Source organism: Archocentrus centrarchus, chromosome 19 (genome assembly GCF_007364275.1).
Source record: "Archocentrus centrarchus isolate MPI-CPG fArcCen1 chromosome 19, fArcCen1, whole genome shotgun sequence".
In the NCBI taxonomy this organism is placed as follows: domain Eukaryota; kingdom Metazoa; phylum Chordata; class Actinopteri; order Cichliformes; family Cichlidae; genus Archocentrus; species Archocentrus centrarchus.
In genome coordinates, this window is record NC_044364.1 from 27058289 (window position 1) to 27076907 (window position 18619).

Genomic DNA, 18619 nt, shown 5'->3' on the forward strand with positions numbered 1-18619 from the left:
GAAGGACAGCTTGTGCATCACAGCAGTATTTCACGTCCTGGGAGTGAGAACGAGCCTGCTATGGATGGAGAAAACACCGCAGCAGCAGTGTCATCGGGTTAATCTGAAGTCTTATCATATCTGTAACCTCCCAGTTATCTGATAAATATTCAAATGAAAACAGCAACTGTTCTCAGTCAAACCTCCCCGAAGGTAAAAAAGATGTAAAACCCCCTCCCTGCGAAGCTGTTTGAATAAATAAGCTGGCATCTAAGCAGCATGCTGATTGATTTCCAAACTCTGTAAATAAGAAAAACTATTTTCTAAATGCCAGCTTGTGATCAGCAGCAGGAGGAGCAGAGCTGAGGAGGCTGGGCATCTGTTTGTCGGCTCCTTGGTGGTTCAGCAACAACCCAGAGCAGCATCTCCATCAACACACTCCAGTGATTTCAATAACGCTCCACCGGCAATGACATCTCCCCAAGTAACTCCCTCAAATTCACCCAAGTACCTGCCATCTCGAAGGAGCATTGACAGACAGGACCAGGAACGTGTCTGTGATGCTTTTTTTTTTTTATTCATATTTTAACCTAAAATCAGCACTTATTTTCAGAATCGCAGTAATTAAAACTGATACATGATCCAGTTCTCTGAGCTGCAGGAGAATATCTAATCAGCTGTCGTGTCAGATGAGGCTATTTTTGTCAACAGTCCCACCATATCATCTCGTCTCGCTCTATGCTAATTGCCTTCAGGGTAGAACTGTCAAAGCAACATTTCAAAAGGTGCTGTGCTTTCACAAAGTAAAGTTTATGCTGGAGGACTGAGGGGCTGCAGAGGATGTCAAACTAACAGGATGGCGAAGACAGGACAGGCATGGAAATGAGCATGAGAGGCAGTCAGTGAAGACCGGTAAGGAAAAGCAGGAGAGCTGGAAATGTTTCTGTATCCAAATTACTAACATTAGCATCTCTTTATTAATAGAAGATCAGTTGTAGAGAAGTTAACAGGAAAACGGCCCTCAGCTCCCTCGCTCTGCTACATCAATAACCACTTTCCTGTTAACTTTAAGGGCTCAATCTGTAGTTTCAGGTCATTTTGAATGTACATTAGGTTCCCTTTATAAGTTATGGTTATTATTTAAGTACAAAAGGAGGCTAAACCAAGGAACGCTCATCAGCCAATGAGCATGCAGTCCTTGTTTCCACAGTCAGATCCACCCCCAGCTTGTAAGATCTGGTGACAGTGAAACTGCTCAGCGAGACTTCACTAGCTAATAGATGATGTTGCAATGACTTCTTCCATCTTTTATATACAGTTTCTGTATCAGTCTCAATATTTTTGGAAGCAGAGTCATCGTGTTAGCCTAGGAAACAGCTAGCCTGGCTCTCCTGTATTCAAAAGTATGCCGACACCCACATCTACAGACAACAGACTCACACTCTGTTATTCGATTAACATAAACCAAAATGTGTAGTGCAAAGACGTGAAGGTAAGATTTAGTGGTAGCAGTGGCACCCAATGGCTCCAGCCTAAATTTAGTACTATCACAGTGAGTTACAACCTCACTAACCTACAGAGCCAGCAATAGTATTAGCTGATCGCTACCCAGCTCTGCCCCCCTGTCCCAAAATGATTGAGTCTGGTATCCCCAAACTCAGACGGCTCAAATGCCAAATTCTATACTTCAGATCAGTTTATGGTAGTGTCACAGTAAAATTACACATGCTCCCTGAGACCCTGAGTCCCAGCTTTGTTAACTGCAACCTTAAGATGCTCCATAAAAACATTACATAACAGATCGTCCTAAATTTGGTTTCCATTCAAATGTAGATTCATTTTTCACTGAATTTAGAGAAAAAGGGCAAAAAAAATAAATGTAGATTAAAGAGCTGGGGGGTTAATTCTCCAGATGCTTCATTAAATCACTGCAGAAGAAGACGACACTGTCATGTCCTGGGCCGTTGGCCCAGCGTTTTGTGTTAATAGTTATTTCCTGAGTTTGTCCTCCCTGTATGTTTGTCATGTTCCCAGTGTTGTGACTTGTCTGCGTGTTCCTTGGTTTATCACTTCCTGTTTTATTTTGCCAATGTGATGTCCTTGTGCTTTGTGTTTAGCTTTGCTTCCCCTGTGTAATTAGTTTCATTTGCCTCACCTGTTGTTCCCTGCTGTTTCCTCTTGCCCTGATTACCCATTGTGTATTTTAGCCCTCAGTTTTCATTTGTTCTCTGTCGCGTCGTTGATGTTGTGTGCCCGTGTGTTCCCTGTGTTTGACCGTCGTCTCCCTTCCAAGATTTTTGTATTTGTTTTCCCCCTGCTTAAATAAATCCCTTTTAAGTTACGCTGACTTCTGGAGTCCTTCGTGTCAGCCATTCCTCGCCTGTTTCCTCCCCGGCCATGACAGAACGACGCGACCAGACTATGGACCCCGCGGATACCAGGAGCCCCTCCGAGCAAGAGGAAGTGATTTTGGAGCTCATAGATCTCTCCAGGAACATCATTCATGCCACTGATGAACCCCGTCAGATTATTCAGGCAATTTTCTGCTGCAGACTTTTTTCTTCCTCCACTTGGCTCCTCACCCATCCTGACACTGCCTCCCTTGCCCATTCCATAATCATGCTCCGGAAAAACTTACAAGCTAAACTGTATAATATTGGTCGCCCTGTCCAGGGCAAAGACACAACCTTTTTCCTCCAAGCCATCACTAATTCACCTCTCCTGCAGCCGGTCATCTCACCTCCGTCGTCTCCTCCGCACCACTGCAGCTCAGCACCACAGGCGCTGCCTCGCTTTCCGGATCCGCCGTCATCCCTTCAACTCACCTCTCCCACCTCGTCATTTTCATCCTTTCACCCACAGCCCACCGCCTCCCCAGACCTCTCTTGGCTGCCAGATGATGTGGAGATTATTGATTCACCTCTGCTGGTGGACATCCTGGATGCTGAGAATCGTGCTTCCCACTCCAACAGAACGCGAAGGAAGCAGCGCTCCCGGCGTCGCCGTGCTCCTCCCCAGCCACTCTCGCCTCAGTCAGCTGTAGCGCCTGCTCAGTCGCAGTCTTCCCAGTCAGCTGTAGCTCCAGCTCCCCCTCAGTCGCAGTCTTCCCAGTCAGCTGTAGCTCCAGCTCCCCCTCAGTCGCAGTCTTCCCAGTCAGCTGTAGCTCCAGCTCCCCCTCAGTCGCAGTCTTCCCAGTCAGCTGTAGCTCCAGCTCCCCCTCAGTCGCAGTCTTCCCAGTCAGCTGTAGCTCCAGCTCCCCCTCAGTCGCAGTGTTCCAAGTCAGCTGTAGCTCCAGCTCCCCCTCAGTCGCAGTGTTCCAAGTCAGCTGTAGCTCCAGCTTCCCCTCAGTCGCAGTGTTCCAAGTCAGCTGTAGCTCCAGCTTCCCCTCAGTCGCAGTGTTCCATGTCAGCTGTAGCTCCAGCTCCCCCTCAGTCGCAGTGTTCCATGTCAGCTGTAGCTCCAGCTCCCCCTCAGTCGCAGTGTTCCATGTCAGCTGTAGCTCCAGCTCCTCCTCAGTCGCAGTCCCAGACCCCTCAGTTAGCTCCAGCTCCCTCTGTTCACCCTGCTCCAGCTCCCTTAGCTCCAGCTTCCCCTGCACCTGTACCTGTTCGGCGGGTGGGGGCAGCCACGGACGGGCTGACCTCGGCACTCGCACCTGTTCCGCGGGTGGGGGCGGCCACGGACGGGCTGACCTCGGCACTCGCACCTGTTCCGCGGGTGGGGGCGGCCACGGACGGGCTGACCTCGGCACTCGCACCTGTTCCGCGGGTGGGGGCGGCCACGGACGGGCTGACCTCGGCACTCGCACCTGTTCCGCGGGTGGGGGCTGCCACGGACGGGCTGACCTCGGCACTCGCACCTGTTCCGCGGGTGGGGGCTGCCACGGACGGGCTGACCTCGGCACTCGCACCTGTTCCGCGGGTGGGGGCAGCCAGGTCCAAGCCTTCGCATCAGTTTTCTGTGTTAGCTGCAGCAGCAGGGTCTCAGTCAGCTCTAGCTCCAGTCGCTCTCCCTCGCCTTCAGTCAGCTCCAGTAACTCTTCCTCGGTCCCCAGTGTCAGCTGTTTCAGTGCCCTCTCAGTCAGTTCCCTCAGCCCCTGTCTTAGTTCCTTCGGTTTTGGTCCCAGTTCCCTCAGCTCCTGCTCCTTCTGTAGCTCCAGTAGTGTCAGCTCCCTCTCAGGCCCCAGTGTCAGCTAGCTCTCGGTCTGTTTCCACGCAGCCAGATCTCCCTAGCTCTCGGTCTGTTTCCACGCAGCCAGATCTCCCTAGCTCTCGGTCTGTTTCCACGCAGCCAGATCTCCCTAGCTCTCGGTCTGTTTCCACGCAGCCAGATCTCCCTAGCTCTCGGTCTGCTTCCACGCAGCCAGATCTCCCTAGCTCTCGGTCTGCTTCCACGCAGCCAGATCTCCCTAGCTCGCGGTCTGCTTCCACGCAGCCAGATCTCCCTAGCTCGCGGTCTGCTTCCACGCAGCCAGATCTCCCTAGCTCGCGGTCTGCTTCCACGCAGCCAGATCTCCCTAGCTCGCGGTCTGTTTCCACGCAGCCAGATCTCCCTAGCTCGCGGTCTGTTTCCACGCAGCCAGATCTCCCTAGCTCGCGGTCTGTTTCCACGCAGCCAGATCTCCCTAGCTCGCGGTCTGTTTCCACGCAGCCAGATCTCCCTAGCTCGCGGCCTGTTTCCACGCAGCCAGATCTCCCTAGCTCGCGGCCTGTTTCCACGCAGCCAGATCTCCCTAGCTCGCGGCCTGTTTCCACGCAGCCAGATCTCCCTAGCTCGCGGCCTGCTTCCACGCAGCCAGATCTCCCCCGGCCTGCTTCCACGCAGCCAGTCGTCTCCCGGCCTGCTTCCCCGCCGCCAGTCGTCTCCCGGCCTGCTTCCACGCAGCCAGTCGTCTCCCGGCCTGCTTCCACGCAGCCAGTCGTCTCCCGGCCTGCTTCCACGCAGCCAGTCGTCTCCCGGCCTGCTTCCACGCAGCCAGTCGTCTCCCGGCCTGCTTCCACGCAGCCAGTCGTCTCCCGGCCTGCTTCCACGCAGCCAGTCGTCTCCCGGCCTGCTTCCACGCAGCCAGTCGTCTCCCGGCCTGCTTCCACGCAGCCAGTCGTCTCCCGGCCTGCTTCCACGCAGCCAGTCGTCTCCCGGCCTGCTTCCACGCAGCCAGTCGTCTCCCGGCCTGCTTCCACGCAGCCAGTCGTCTCCCGGCCTGCTTCCACGCAGCCAGTCGTCTCCCGGCCTGCTTCCACGCAGCCAGTCGTCTCCCGGCCTGCTTCCACGCAGCCAGTCGTCTCCCGGCCTGCTTCCACGCAGCCAGTCGTCTCCCGGCCTGCTTCCACGCAGCCAGTCGTCTCCCGGCCTGCTTCCACGCAGTCCCCTGCACCTCGGCTATTCCCCGAGCAGCCCCTGCTGCTCAATAAAGCAGCAGTGTGCCCTGTTCCGCGGTCCCAGCCTACGCATCCGGTGCCTCACTATGTAGGCCCCGTTCAGCCCATGGGCTCAGCTCAGTCCGAGCCGATGGGGGTCTCCGCTCAGTCCGAGCCGATGGGGGTCTCCGCTCAGTCCGAGCCAGGGGGTCCCGCTCAGTCAGAGCGCTCCGCGCCAGAGGGTCCCGCTCAGTCCGAGCCGATGGGGGTCTCCGCTCAGTCCGAGCGCTCCGCGCCAGAGGGTCCCGCTCAGTCCGAGCCGATGGGGGTCTCCGCTCAGTCCGAGCGCTCCGCGCCAGAGGGTCCCGCTCAGTCCGAGCCGATGGGGGTCTCCGCTCAGTCCGAGCCAGGGGGTCCCGCTCAGTCCGAGCACTCCGCGCCAGAGGGTCCCGCTCAGTCCGAGCCGATGGGGGTCTCCGCTCAGTCCGAGCGCTCCGCGCCAGAGGGTCCCGCTCAGTCCGAGCGCTCCGCGCACGAGGGTCCCGCTCAGTCCGAGCCGATGGGGGTCTCCGCTCAGTCCGAGCGCTCCGAGCCAGGGGATCCCGCTCAGTCCGAGCCGGTGGGGGTCTCTGCTCGGTCCGAGCGCTCCACGTCACCCGAGGGTTCCCCACCAGAGCCCGGGGTCGCCCTTCTCCGCCGCCGCATGCCCCGCGGTCGGCCTCCAGTGTCTGCTCCCCGTCGCCGCCGCCGCATGCCCCGCGGTCGGCCTCCAGTGACCCCTCCTCGTCGCCGCCGCCACTGGGAGCGCGGTCGGCCTCCAGTGACCCCTCCTCGTCGCCGCCGCATGCCGCGCGGTCGGCCTCCAGTGTCTTCTCCTCGTCTCCGCCGCCGCCGCTGGAAGCACGGTCAGCCTCCGGTGCCTGCTCCCCGTCGCCGCCGCCGCTGGGAGCGCGGTCGGCCTCCAGTGACTCCTCCTCGTCGTCGCCGCCGCCGCTGGGAGCGCGGTCGGCCTCCAGTGACTCCTCCTCGTCGTCGCCGCCGCCGCTGGGAGCGCGGTCGGCCTCCAGTGACTCCTCCTCGTCGTCGCCGCTGGGAGCGCGGTCGGCCTCCAGTGACTCCCCCTCGTCGTCGCCGCCGCCGCTGGGAGCGCGGTCGGCCTCCAGTGATTCCTTCTCGTCCTCGCCGCCGCCGCCGCTGGGAGCGCGGTCGGCCTCCCTCGTTGGGACTTTGCTTTGTGGCCCCTTGGCCTCTGCGGCCTCCTGAACTGTGTTTTTTGTTTTGGATTTCCCACTGACTCCCCTGAACTGTGGACTGTTTTTTCCCCTGCTGTTTTTGTTTTGTTATAGCTCCTGGACTGTTCCTTGTTTCGACCCCCTGTTTTGGACGTTGGAGCTCTCCGGCCTTGTGCCGTCGCTTTTTGTTTCATCCGGTTGTTTTTTGTTTTCTCATCCCCATGTTTTGCTCTGGTTTTTGGACTGTTATTCAGCTTGTGCCATTGCTTTTCTTTGTTCTGTTCCTTTTGCTTATTGTTTTTTGCCCCTGTGCTCTACCCTTGCTCCAGTGCTTCCTTGTGTTTTTGGGTTTGTTCCTGACTTTGTTTGCTCCCTGTCTGTTTTTGTTTCGGGCCCTCCTTCCTGGTCCCCCGCCTCCCGCCCTTGTCTGGTTTTGTTTCTGGTTTTGGCCGTCGGGAGCCGGCCTTTGAGGGGGGGGTACTGTCATGTCCTGGGCCGTTGGCCCAGCGTTTTGTGTTAATAGTTATTTCCTGAGTTTGTCCTCCCTGTATGTTTGTCATGTTCCCAGTGTTGTGACTTGTCTGCGTGTTCCTTGGTTTATCACTTCCTGTTTTATTTTGCCAATGTGATGTCCTTGTGCTTTGTGTTTAGCTTTGCTTCCCCTGTGTAATTAGTTTCATTTGCCTCACCTGTTGTTCCCTGCTGTTTCCTCTTGCCCTGATTACCCATTGTGTATTTTAGCCCTCAGTTTTCATTTGTTCTCTGTCGCGTCGTTGATGTTGTGTGCCCGTGTGTTCCCTGTGTTTGACCGTCGTCTCCCTTCCAAGATTTTTGTATTTGTTTTCCCCCTGCTTAAATAAATCCCTTTTAAGTTACGCTGACTTCTGGAGTCCTTCGTGTCAGCCATTCCTCGCCTGTTTCCTCCCCGGCCATGACAGACACAAGAAGATGACTTAACTGAGAGTGTGATGGTCAAAAAGAAAGTCTCATCTCACTCCCAAAGCAAAACAAAATCCATGCATTTTCCAAGTTATTTAACTGTGTTCTGTTCCCTCAGCAGTGACAGGCTACTAGTCTGTCTCATAAACGCATAATTACTGTGAAGCTAGGAGAACGGGCCAGCTTCCAACTGTTTGCAGGAATTCATCATTAACGGCCTTTCATCTGATTAATGAGGAAGACTTGTACAGGTATAAGCCCACACACACAAATAAGGCACACAAGTGTGCACTGGTAGACAAAAAATGCCTCTAATGATGCTCATAAGAAGCATCAACACCTCAGAGGAGCCTGGAGAGATGCAACACTTCACACTGTAAACATAATGCCATCCATGTCAGCTCCTCTTCACCCTGTCAGCTTGTAGCTACCATTAGCACTAACCTTAATTATTTCATTTTGCTTTCAGGTCAGCATATTTCCACTGTACTCACTGTGCAAAGCAGCCTGAATACCTAATTATGTTCAAAATAAAGGGCAATCAATTATCAAATCCAGTGGATGATACTGGAATTATGCAGCTCCCTGTTTGACAAATGGGCTCATTAACTTTCAGCCGGATGGTTGAGGAAGGGGGAAAAACATCAGCATAATTTATGCTCAGCTCTATGGAGACGTTTGTACCAACCCAACATAAACATGCAAGATAGGAACTTGCTATTTGCACCACACAACAAAACACAGAAGCTCAGCTGGAAAACATGTTGTGGAAAGTGGCCAATAAAGCACAGGAGTGTGCACAGCTGGATTCAGGAGCGATGAGGAATTTCTACACCCTCTCATAGACAAGTGGAAGTCCAAATGGACAATCAATCAATTACTGGGGCTTTACTTGACTGCTCGCAGGTTTACTAATGATTGCAAAATGGATGTGACACGATGTTGTTTAGTGGGAACCCAAATGTGGGGCGACAGCAGTAAAAAATAAGAAGCAAGCTGATTCATTGGCTGATGGCATAAAGAATGAACAGAGAATAAAATTGGGCACAAAACTAAAAGTCCAAACCAAAAATGCAGAAAACAGGCAAACTGAGGTGCGATGAGACAAAGGTGAAAGCAGTTAAGAACAGGTGAAAGCAATGAGCGCAGGACAGGCGAAAACATGATGAATCGATTTTTTTCCAAGGCTGAAGAGGTCAGAAAAAAGAAGCCGACTGAACCCAAAAACTGCTGAAAAACAAATGAATATGACAAATGTAGACATTGTTACAAGATTTCTCTTAGCTACATTTTCTATAAGAAACTCCATTCATTCACAGTTCATATACAAAACACCTTTCACAGAGATTTTTGGGGCCTGCATTTACCCCACCTACAAAGCAGGCAGAATTCTGTGGGTAATCACAATAACCACAGCAGCCTTTTTTCAAAATATTTCATTTATAGTAGTCTGGGATAATATGTAGTTTGGCTGGGTACTTTCTACTCATCTGTGTCGTTGTTTAACTGAATTATCAGGACGTCATGATCGTAATGTCGGCACAGTGGTTAGCACTGTTGCTTCACAGCAAGAAGGTCACAGGTTCGAATCCACCATCTAGTTGGGGCCTTTCTGTGTGCAGTTTGCATGTTCTCCCCGTGTCTCCGTCGGTTCTCTCTGGCATCCTCCCAAAGGCATGTAGTTAGTGGGGTTAACTGGGGACCCTAAATTGCCCAAAGGTGTGAATCTAAGTGTGGATGGTCGTCTCTGTGTTAGCCCTGTGACCGGCCTGTCCAGGTGCACCCCGCCTCTCCCCATAGCAGCTGGGATAGGCTCCGGCCCCCTCTGTGACCCTGAATTGGATAAGTGGAAGAATATGGATGGAGTATGTGACGATAGCAGAGACGGCCAGTAGGTGGCGCTGTAGAGACGGGTGTCAGACTGTTTCAAAACCTTGACACAATTTGGGCTCAAACGCTTCAGTGTTTCATGAAGCCTCACTTTGACCATCTCTAAGTTTGTGCCATTTTGTCAGTGATTTATACGTAAGCAGCATCTGTTACTTTTTCTCTTCAGTCACCTGTCTGCTGCTCCACTCCGTCATGGACTCATCACAGAGCAGGCTGAGGGTGGAGCAGCTTGAAATGTACTGGCCTAACAAGTGGATCCAGCCATCTGCTGTGATAGTAATGAGGAGAGAATAGGGTGTGTGCCTACTTAGCTATATTATTGTCTCTATAGTTTTCCTACTTTCCATTTATAATGGAGTATATGAATTGCTCTCGTTTAGGTTTGGTCACTTTTTTTAAGTATGGAAGTTTGTTTCCACCACTGAAAAACTTTTTTTAACCACTCAATAGGTCCAATTTTTGAGATAACCCAAAATCTTGACTTTTTAAGGTTTTTAAGGTTTTTAAGAAGTATTTCTGATCAACAGGTTCATTTGTTTCTTAGAAAAATCCTTTGTTGAACTATGTTTTAGTAACACTACACCTGTACCTGCTGGGTCACTCACAACTTCATAAATATTATGATTATTGCCTTGTTTATCACAGTAAGCAGCATATTTTTCACTTCACATAGGTACTGTTAATAAAAAAATGTAGTTTCACAGTGGTGATGGTGGACATCAAAGGACAGCGCACAGATGAAGGGAGAAAAAAGCATTTCACTTCTTTGATCAATCTCAGCGTCAGACTGTTCAGCTTTTCGCTCTGACAGATCAAACCGTGGCAGGCGCGGAGGTCCATGAGCCCATCAGCATCACCATAGGGCAGCACGTCTTGCCATCCTCCCTCCCGCTGTCCAATAAAACCTAACAAGCATGGCTGGGTACTTTCTCAGGTTTCATCAAAGGGAGAACAACAAAGCACAGAAATCACCGGCGTGCATGCGGTCCACAGAGAACAACAAGCGGTACGGGTCACACAGGTTCACCTATCAATCACAAAGTCACTATTTTGTCCTGCAGCTCAGAATGTCAGGGAAAATGACAATGCATGAAACAAATAACCAAAATAATGAAGCCATTAAGGGTACGTCTGGCTTTTTTTGCTATGAAAGAAAGATAGAATTTACCGTGTCCTCTTCAATCACTACAACTGGGGGCTGACAGTAGGTGATGGTTTGGGGAGTAAAATAAATAAAATGGAACAAATACAAACAGCAGTTTCTGCAGTTTTGTCACCTGCAGCCTGAATATGATGCAATGACCAAAGGAAACAATTTTCCTGCCTGTCGATGGAGATTAGGAATCCATTTTTCCACACGTCGTTAATAGATTTTCTGCGGTTTTTAGTCTTATCTCCCCGTGACATTCTTCAGCCTCCTCTACAGCGCCTCGACTAAATATAAGTCTTTTTTCTGATTACTGGAGGGACAAATGTTTTTATAGAGATTTTTTTCTGTCCACAAACCCACGAGGCAAATAACCGCTCTCATTCGTTTATCACTCACACAAAAATGTGAATGAGTAGATGAGTTAAAAATACTCTGCAGAAGAAGTGACGGAGCCAAAAGAGGATTAAGCCTGTCGCCTTCCTGCTATAACCTCACAGAGTCACACATTTTCATTCAGCCACACAGTTTACGCAGCTTTACGCAGGATTAAAGCTACAGACTGACTGTTTTAGAGATGATTTTAACTGTGTCTGAACCTCTCTTGACCTATATCCTTAACTGGAGCAATGCAGCAATGTCATCCTGGAGGGAGATGCTTCATTAGGCCGAGAATGCCTGTGTGCCTGTTTTCTGCAAGCTGCAAATGCCACTCTAATGGCAAAGAAATTCAGAAAAGAAACAGATAAACTAAACGTGCCTAAAGTTTAAATTGCACTCCTTCCAAAAGAAAATGAGAGTGGAATAAAACAGGCTTTGGAATAATAAATAATACACTGATTTCCTCAAATATATTTAAATAAATTGCAATGGTATATGAATAATACATAAGAATCTGAAAAGCTGACATGTTATACACATTAGGCAAGCTTTTGAGAGGCTCAGTATATTGCAAAGTAAGTCTGCAGACACAAAATTTGCGAATAAACATGTTAGAAGTGAATTAATACTGATAAAAAATACATGGTATGAGCTTAATCTTTCTCTCTTGGTTGCTTCTGTTGCTCTTAACTGAATAGTAAAGGGTGAAAAATTAAATGCAAATGCTTTACGGGAAAAAATATGCATTCATATCCAGACTGTCATCAGTTTTCCAGTAAAATCTTAAGATAGAATGGCAACAGGGCATTTTCACATTTGCTCACATGAGGCAGACTGTCCATAAAAGATGGAAATAGTAAAGCCAATGTAGAAGTGCCTTAAAATCTGCATTTCTTCTGATGGCCAGCAGGGGGTGACTCCTATTGAAGCCTATGGCACAACAGATGCCCACTCCCTGTTACCTCAGTAAACCCAGAGCAGATATATTTGGGCCTAATCTGGGCTGTGCATGGCTGTCTCAGGCATTATGTTAAGGTCAAATGTTAGGGTCAAATGTGGCCCAAAGAAACTGCAAATATGGGTCAGATTTGGGGCTAACAATTATTGAGATACGGGAAAATGTTCCAGATGAGGCCTCAGTCACTAGTTTCGAGTCCCACAGAGTACAAAATGATGTTTGTTTTATAAAGGATGGTCCCCATTACAGTTAAGATAAGATTAAAGCAGGGAATGCAAGCCTACCGTGTAACTAACACTACCCTCAGTGTCACAGTGACATCCAACCCTGCTCATCACCATCACCACCATCAGTAAGGAAAAGGTTTTCTAGTCAAAGGTAAGTTCATCTGTCTTTTGCTGTGTCCACACTGCATGAACTGTGGGGTCTGTTATAGTTCTCACAACTCTGTATTCAGCTCCTTTTATTGAGCAGGTCATAATATGTAGATCAATGGGCCATAAATGCCACTCGGAGTGACGCAGGTGCACTGTGATTGTTCAGACATACTCAGCAACCACCTTTTAAAAATATTAGTGCAAGATTAAGCAACAGCTCTTTGCATTAGCTTTAAAATGAACAATGAAAAAATGAACAACTCGGTGTTGACTCATTGCAAGAAAATATGAAATCTATGCTACTCACAGTCACAAAGAAGAGAAAATTAAGAAGCTGAAACAGGATTACAGTCCAAAGCTACATCTCTCCACAAAGGCTGATAAGTCCCTCCTCAACATGAAGTGTTTTCATGGATCCAGAAAGCCATCTGGATGCAGATCAGCCTGTGACTTCTTCCTCAGAGCATGTCAAGAAAATGTCTCCCAGTTTATTCTCATTTCGTATTTGTCAAGAAATATCCAATGTTGGGGTATGCTGCAGTGCTAATCTTTTCACATTAAATTCACATCAAAGTTAATCACTTCTAAGTCAAGCCAAACTTAATATCTGATAAAACATTTCAAGCAAATCTGTCCATAAGTTTTTCTGTCCACCAACCCCAACTTAATAATCCAAGCAGTAATAAAACTGAAAAACTTGAAATCTGTGCAGCCACTGTTGTGTATTTGTGATAAGCCTATGCAGTGCATTGACAGGACCTCTCCATGAAACAGACACTGCACTGATGCATGTATGGCTCCGCCTTGCTAAAGAGCAAAACAAATCCTGGTTTCCTTGCTTTTCTGACTTTACTACTACAACACACTCAACTTGGTAGTGACTCTCAGCTCTGACATCAGATTTCGGAGGTAAATGGAATACAGCATTAGCAGCAATGCAAACAGAAAATGAGGCTTGTAGATATATATCACCTCCACAACCCCAGGTGCTCGTCAGAATTTCCTAAATCGGTTTAACTGCTCTGATATATTGATTGTTTAATACTGAATTGTTTCAAATGGGGTTAAACTGAACAATAAAGGATCTGCAGAGCACTGTTGGTCAATACGTCTGCTTCCAGTTTGTCTTGTTATGTTTTTTTAGGTACTTCTGGAAGCTCATACCTGGTTACGAATGCTAACAAGAATCATTTACACTCTTAAGCAGCATGTGGCCATTCTCTAAAAAAAAAGTTGGCCTCAAATCTGCAATTTCACAGTTGACAAATCTAAAATATGACTTGTCAACATTAGTGTACATTTAGGGGGTTTCAGAGGCACTGATTGGGCAATGATAATCATCAACCTGACAAATTATCGTGTCGTTTATGGTGAGGTCATCAGCAGCTGATGTCTAAAGCCTTTGAGGCTGCCAAGGTCATGGAGAAGATCTCAGCAATTACCTGTGCAGCCAGCCATCGGCGTCATGTTGTGCACCACCCTCTAAATATGACTAATTGGCCCTGCTGTTCTGCTTCTTATGATACAGGTTAGAACTCATTACCAGGACGTTCCACCTCACTGGGTTCTGGAGCTCCGGCTCTCAGGCAGATGAGGGGAAATAAACGAACACCTGACCTATCACACACATGCATCTTTGAGTCTGTATGCTGACCACTAATTGTTTGGTTTTATCTGTTGAAGTGCATTAAAGATTTTGTACCTTCAAGCCCATTTTTTTCATAATAGGAAAACGTCCTCCAGGGATTTCTGATACCTCTCCCAAACTCACTCTGTGGGCATTAGCTGCAATAATACCTTTTTCACGGATCTGTATCAGCACCTCTGCCTGCAGAGGAAGACTGTGCAAAAGTTTTAGCCTCTAAAAGTAAACTGAGGATGCTGATAACAATTAGCTTTAAACCAGCTGCAGTTCAGCACAGTTTTTCCAAGGCACTCAGTGCTTGGTCTGAGCACCTGGGATAACTAACTGCAGGTTCCCAGGGATTCAGGTTATCCCAGTGCTTTCTTTATCTTCCTGTAATCCTTTATGATCAGGTGTCAGGTTTAGGGCAATTTCAGAGATGGTTTTGGACTTAAATTTGGACTAAACTCTAGACTTGTTTTGTACATATTTTGGACTTGGGATTAGTTTAGTTTTGGACTTGGTTTAAGGCTGTCTCTGTGTCTTCAGTCACTTCATGTAATCCTAGACTGCACAACACTGAGATCAGGACTCTTAAATCTAATCTAAATCTGGTTTCAGATTTTGGACTTAGTTTTAGGCTGTCTTGGTCTGTCTCTTCATCAAAACCCAGATTAACTGCATGAGGATGAGATCAGGTTTCCAGTTTTGGATAAATAGAGACCAGCTTTTTGACCTTGTTTTTTTTTAATTTGATTTTGGGGTAAATTGAGACTTGGGTTTATGCTGATTTTGGACTGGTTTCAGACCTGGCTGTGGACTTAGTTTGAGCCTAACTGTGCTGTTTTGGCTCCCTTTACATTGGTTCTGACATGGCGTTATCCATCTCTTTATGGAAACCCAGACTCAGTGCATGATGCTAAGATGAGGACTCTGGTTTTGGACAACTTTCACACCCATTTTCGGGCTTGTTTTGGGCTTAGGCTTGGAAATCCCAGTTCTGGACTTTGGCTTTAGTTTTTGGTTAGTTTGGAGCTTGGTTTTAGGCTGTCTCTTCATGTAACCTCAGACTGACTGTACTGAGATCTGGTCTCTGTGAGGATCAGCTCATCTGTTGCAGGACTTTTCTTGATGCTCACAGTAGGTTTTTATGAGACTGTATGTTTGGGCACACTGTCCTGCTGGAGGAGAAATTTAGGATTTAGGACAAAAGCAGTAAGGGACAATTTGAAGTATTAATCGACAGTAAAGGCTTTGCTTGCCATAAAACCTTGTCTGCGTGCCAGCACTGTCAGTTGGTGCTATCACCCAAGCAAAACCAACAGGTTTCCCAGTATTTACATCACCTCAGCAGTGTGCAGCATAATGCTTTATAATAAACTGGAAGGAGCTGTAGTAATTCAGTTAATAACAGGCTACAAATCATCCTGTGTCCTTATTAAACAGGTGCCATTTGCAAACACGGCAATGTTTCTGTTTTAAGCTTGTGTGACAATTTTAAAGGGTTAAACAACACGTCACAACACAAACCAAGTGAAGGGTGCAGTGTTGACATATGGTATTTGCTTTCAGTTATAAGCTATGGGTGTGGTTGGAAAACAGAAGGAGTGACAAAGTCTTCACAACACCTATTTAGAGAAAAACTTCAGCTACACCTTTTTTAACTGGAATTTAAATGTGATTCTTTCCTGATCAGTCTTGGCCTGAAGCCTGAACGAGGCTACGACACCGGTACATCAGTATCCTCCTCAAAGGAAACGTAGACTCACATCCACATAATAGGGATACATGGATCAAATAGCCCTTTACACTTGACAGAGGAAGCATATGTTTTCAAACAGTGAGTGCTTAAATGGGCCATATACTTTCAGCAAGCCTCAGGTCTTGACTGAGAGATTAATAGACTCCAGATTTATCTGAAGCATCAGGCAAGGCAGGAAAAACCAGATTGACTGATAACAAATAAATCACATAAACCTAAGCATATTAATCTTAAGTATTTTCACATTAGCATACTATCTGATGCAAATTCGTGCAGTCTGGATTTACTGAGGATTAATCACTTCTGCATTCATCCACTGTGTTTGAATGGTGAGTCACTGAACACTAAGCTGAACTTGGAGGATTTTTTTAGAGTTGAATCTTGACACCAAACACTCAAAAGTCCTTTTGACAATAGGAACTTGCCCTGGGATTTCACTGTGGATCGGATATATAGGTGAAAAGGGTGGAGTTACATTTTATAAGCTTTTGTACAAAAGGCCGCCCTGCCCCACCTCAACAAGGGTGAAAATAGAACTGCAGTAAACACCGGAGCTCAGAAAGATTCAAATGTCATTTTCCCAATTACTCCATGATTACTCATATTCCAACGTATGGAATATGTCTTTTAAAAGCAATCAGCTGCAGAAATTGAGAACAGTTAATGATAAATTAAAAAAAAAAAAAAACACTAATATTCACATATGTTACATGTATAATCATTTCTACAATCATGTATTAGCTTAGTTACCCACTTGTATTGGAATTGGAGTTCCCCAGGGCTCAATCTTTGGTCCTCTTTTAATGAACATTTATATGTTTTATTTGATCAAATTATGCAAAACAGTTAAATAACGTATCAAAATTAAGTTCTGCTACACAGTGACTAACTCCAGTCCTGTAGGTTGTGCTTCCAGTCTTTATAGTAAACTAAACAAACTGTCTAGGAAGCAAAATGCCAAATCTGTCATTACCCCTGCAAACACAGTTAGATGATGAACTGTAATTCAGATTAATTCAGGAAAAAAGCAAGACAAAACAGCATGATGCAAGGCTGAAGAAATTTTAAGGTGAATTCTGGCCTTGACTAATGAATAAAGACCAGTCCAATCTTCAAAGTTAAAATACCAAAAACTAAACTGTGAGCAAACGGTACAACTGGCTGTTCTGTTTGAATATGCCTAAAAAGTAAGAAAAGGTAAATCAGCTGTTGATTTCTTTAGGGCTTGCACCACTGCAGCAACTGGGCCATGTGGACAGGTAGAGCAACTTGGGAGATTTTGAGAGGCAGCACCAGTTGCCTCTGTGGCAGTATTGTCTGAATTGGGCGTCCCAGTGCCTCACTGGGAATTCCCACCTCAAATTCTTCCACTCTGTCCACATATACTCGAACTTCTGGTTTCATGATTATTTGAAGCACAGTGAACAAAAACAGCTGCAGTTTAAAAACGTCACTTGTAAAATGTTGGGAAAAATTGCTCAGCCAATTAACATCACTGCAAACCCCACCCCAAAACTTCCTGCACTTTCAGAAAGTAGGCTACTACACCCTAAGCGGGGACTTGGGTTTTAGTTTAGGTCTTTGAACGCCTCATCGAGCATTCAAAACAACCATATTTCATTCACCAATTAAAATTTCACAGATCACCCATCATGCCACACTTATTTGATTCAAAGATGTCTTCAGCATCTTCGTAAAGGCTAGATCTGGTCTCCAGCAGCAGGGTACCGTGAGGCCGCCCTCTGCTTTTATTTCATTGGTCAGTGGGCAGCAGCCCAGCTTCTTGGGTACCATGTCAGCTCCCTGCGCGTCTGCGTGCGGGCACGCTCCTCCCTGCTGAGCTCAATCAGTCACACCGCGTTCAAACTGCAACTGTGACCTCCACTGACAGTTAAAGCTTTGTGCAAATCAAACCAGCTGAGCAGCAAAATCCCGTCGCGTGAATGACAGAATACCGCACACACACACACACACACACAGGCGACGAATTCCTGCTTTGGCTGCTTGACCCAGAGCCAATTAAAGCGGGACGCATGCAGCTCCGTGCGGTCCCGTTTCACGGGTCCATCTCTTACCTGCCCACTGTTTGGTTGGCGAGCTGTCTCATTCGGTTGAACTGCTTCTTCATCTTGTGTTTTTCTGCGTTAGCACCGAGCGGTAGAGCCACTCCGCATATCTCATTGATGGAATAAAGTCAGATCTCCGCGCTGGTCTCCGGCAGACGAGGAGGTTTAAACATCCACTGCGTGCACCGCGGTGGGGAAGCACACGGGTGACAGTCGGTGCGTTAATTCCTCCTCATTTTGCTGATGAGGACTGCGTGTCTCTTCATCCGCTCCGCTCCGCCGCTCCGGAGATGCTGGACCAGTTTCTCGCTCTCTCTCTTTCTCTCTCTCATCGCTAATAGCGCGACGTTCTCAACCGGTGCGTCATGGGAAATGTAGTCTATCGACAATCATCCTGCTGGAGAGCATCGCAGACATGATAAACCACCAGATTTATAATCCTGATTTAAGAAATGTTCGTCTACTGTAAAAATAACAACAGGGAAATAAATTCTACTTTCAGGCATTATTACAGTCCGACTTGATTATTCTAATATTTTGTTTTCATTCTTACATTAATGAAGCAGCTCACCCTAAAACGTCCCCTCAGTTAGGTACATCTGTCAACTGACAGCAACTCGTTCATCAAGAAAGGTGATTTAAGTCACTTTGGACATGGCAGGTTGTTGGTTTTTGGATTGTTTGTTGAATATTTCAAAAACTGCTGATCTGCAGGGATTTTTCCACATGATCATTTCTGTTTACAGAGGCTGGTCTGAAACAGAGAAACTCTGCAGTCAGCGGCAGCTCTCTGGGAGAAAATGTCTTGATGTTAAAAGTCAGAGGACAATGAGCATGCTGCTTCAAGCTGATGGAAAGGCAACAGTAAATCAATTAAGCAAGTGCTACAACCAAGGTCTGCAAAAGA

At 47.5% G+C, this 18619-nt stretch overlaps 1 protein-coding gene across 1 annotated transcript in view; it reads right to left on the minus strand.

The window, feature by feature from the left end:
• The window catches only part of LOC115797949 (rho GTPase-activating protein 44), a 110097-nt gene extending 92126 nt beyond the window's left edge, over positions 1 to 17971 (minus strand). The window contains exon 1 of the mRNA XM_030754553.1: positions 17722 to 17971. Coding sequence (XP_030610413.1) covers positions 17722 to 17774 — 53 coding nt within the window. The 5' untranslated portion in view covers positions 17775 to 17971. The remainder of the gene's footprint in view (positions 1 to 17721) is intronic.
• Positions 17972 to 18619: the final 648 nt, after the last annotated feature.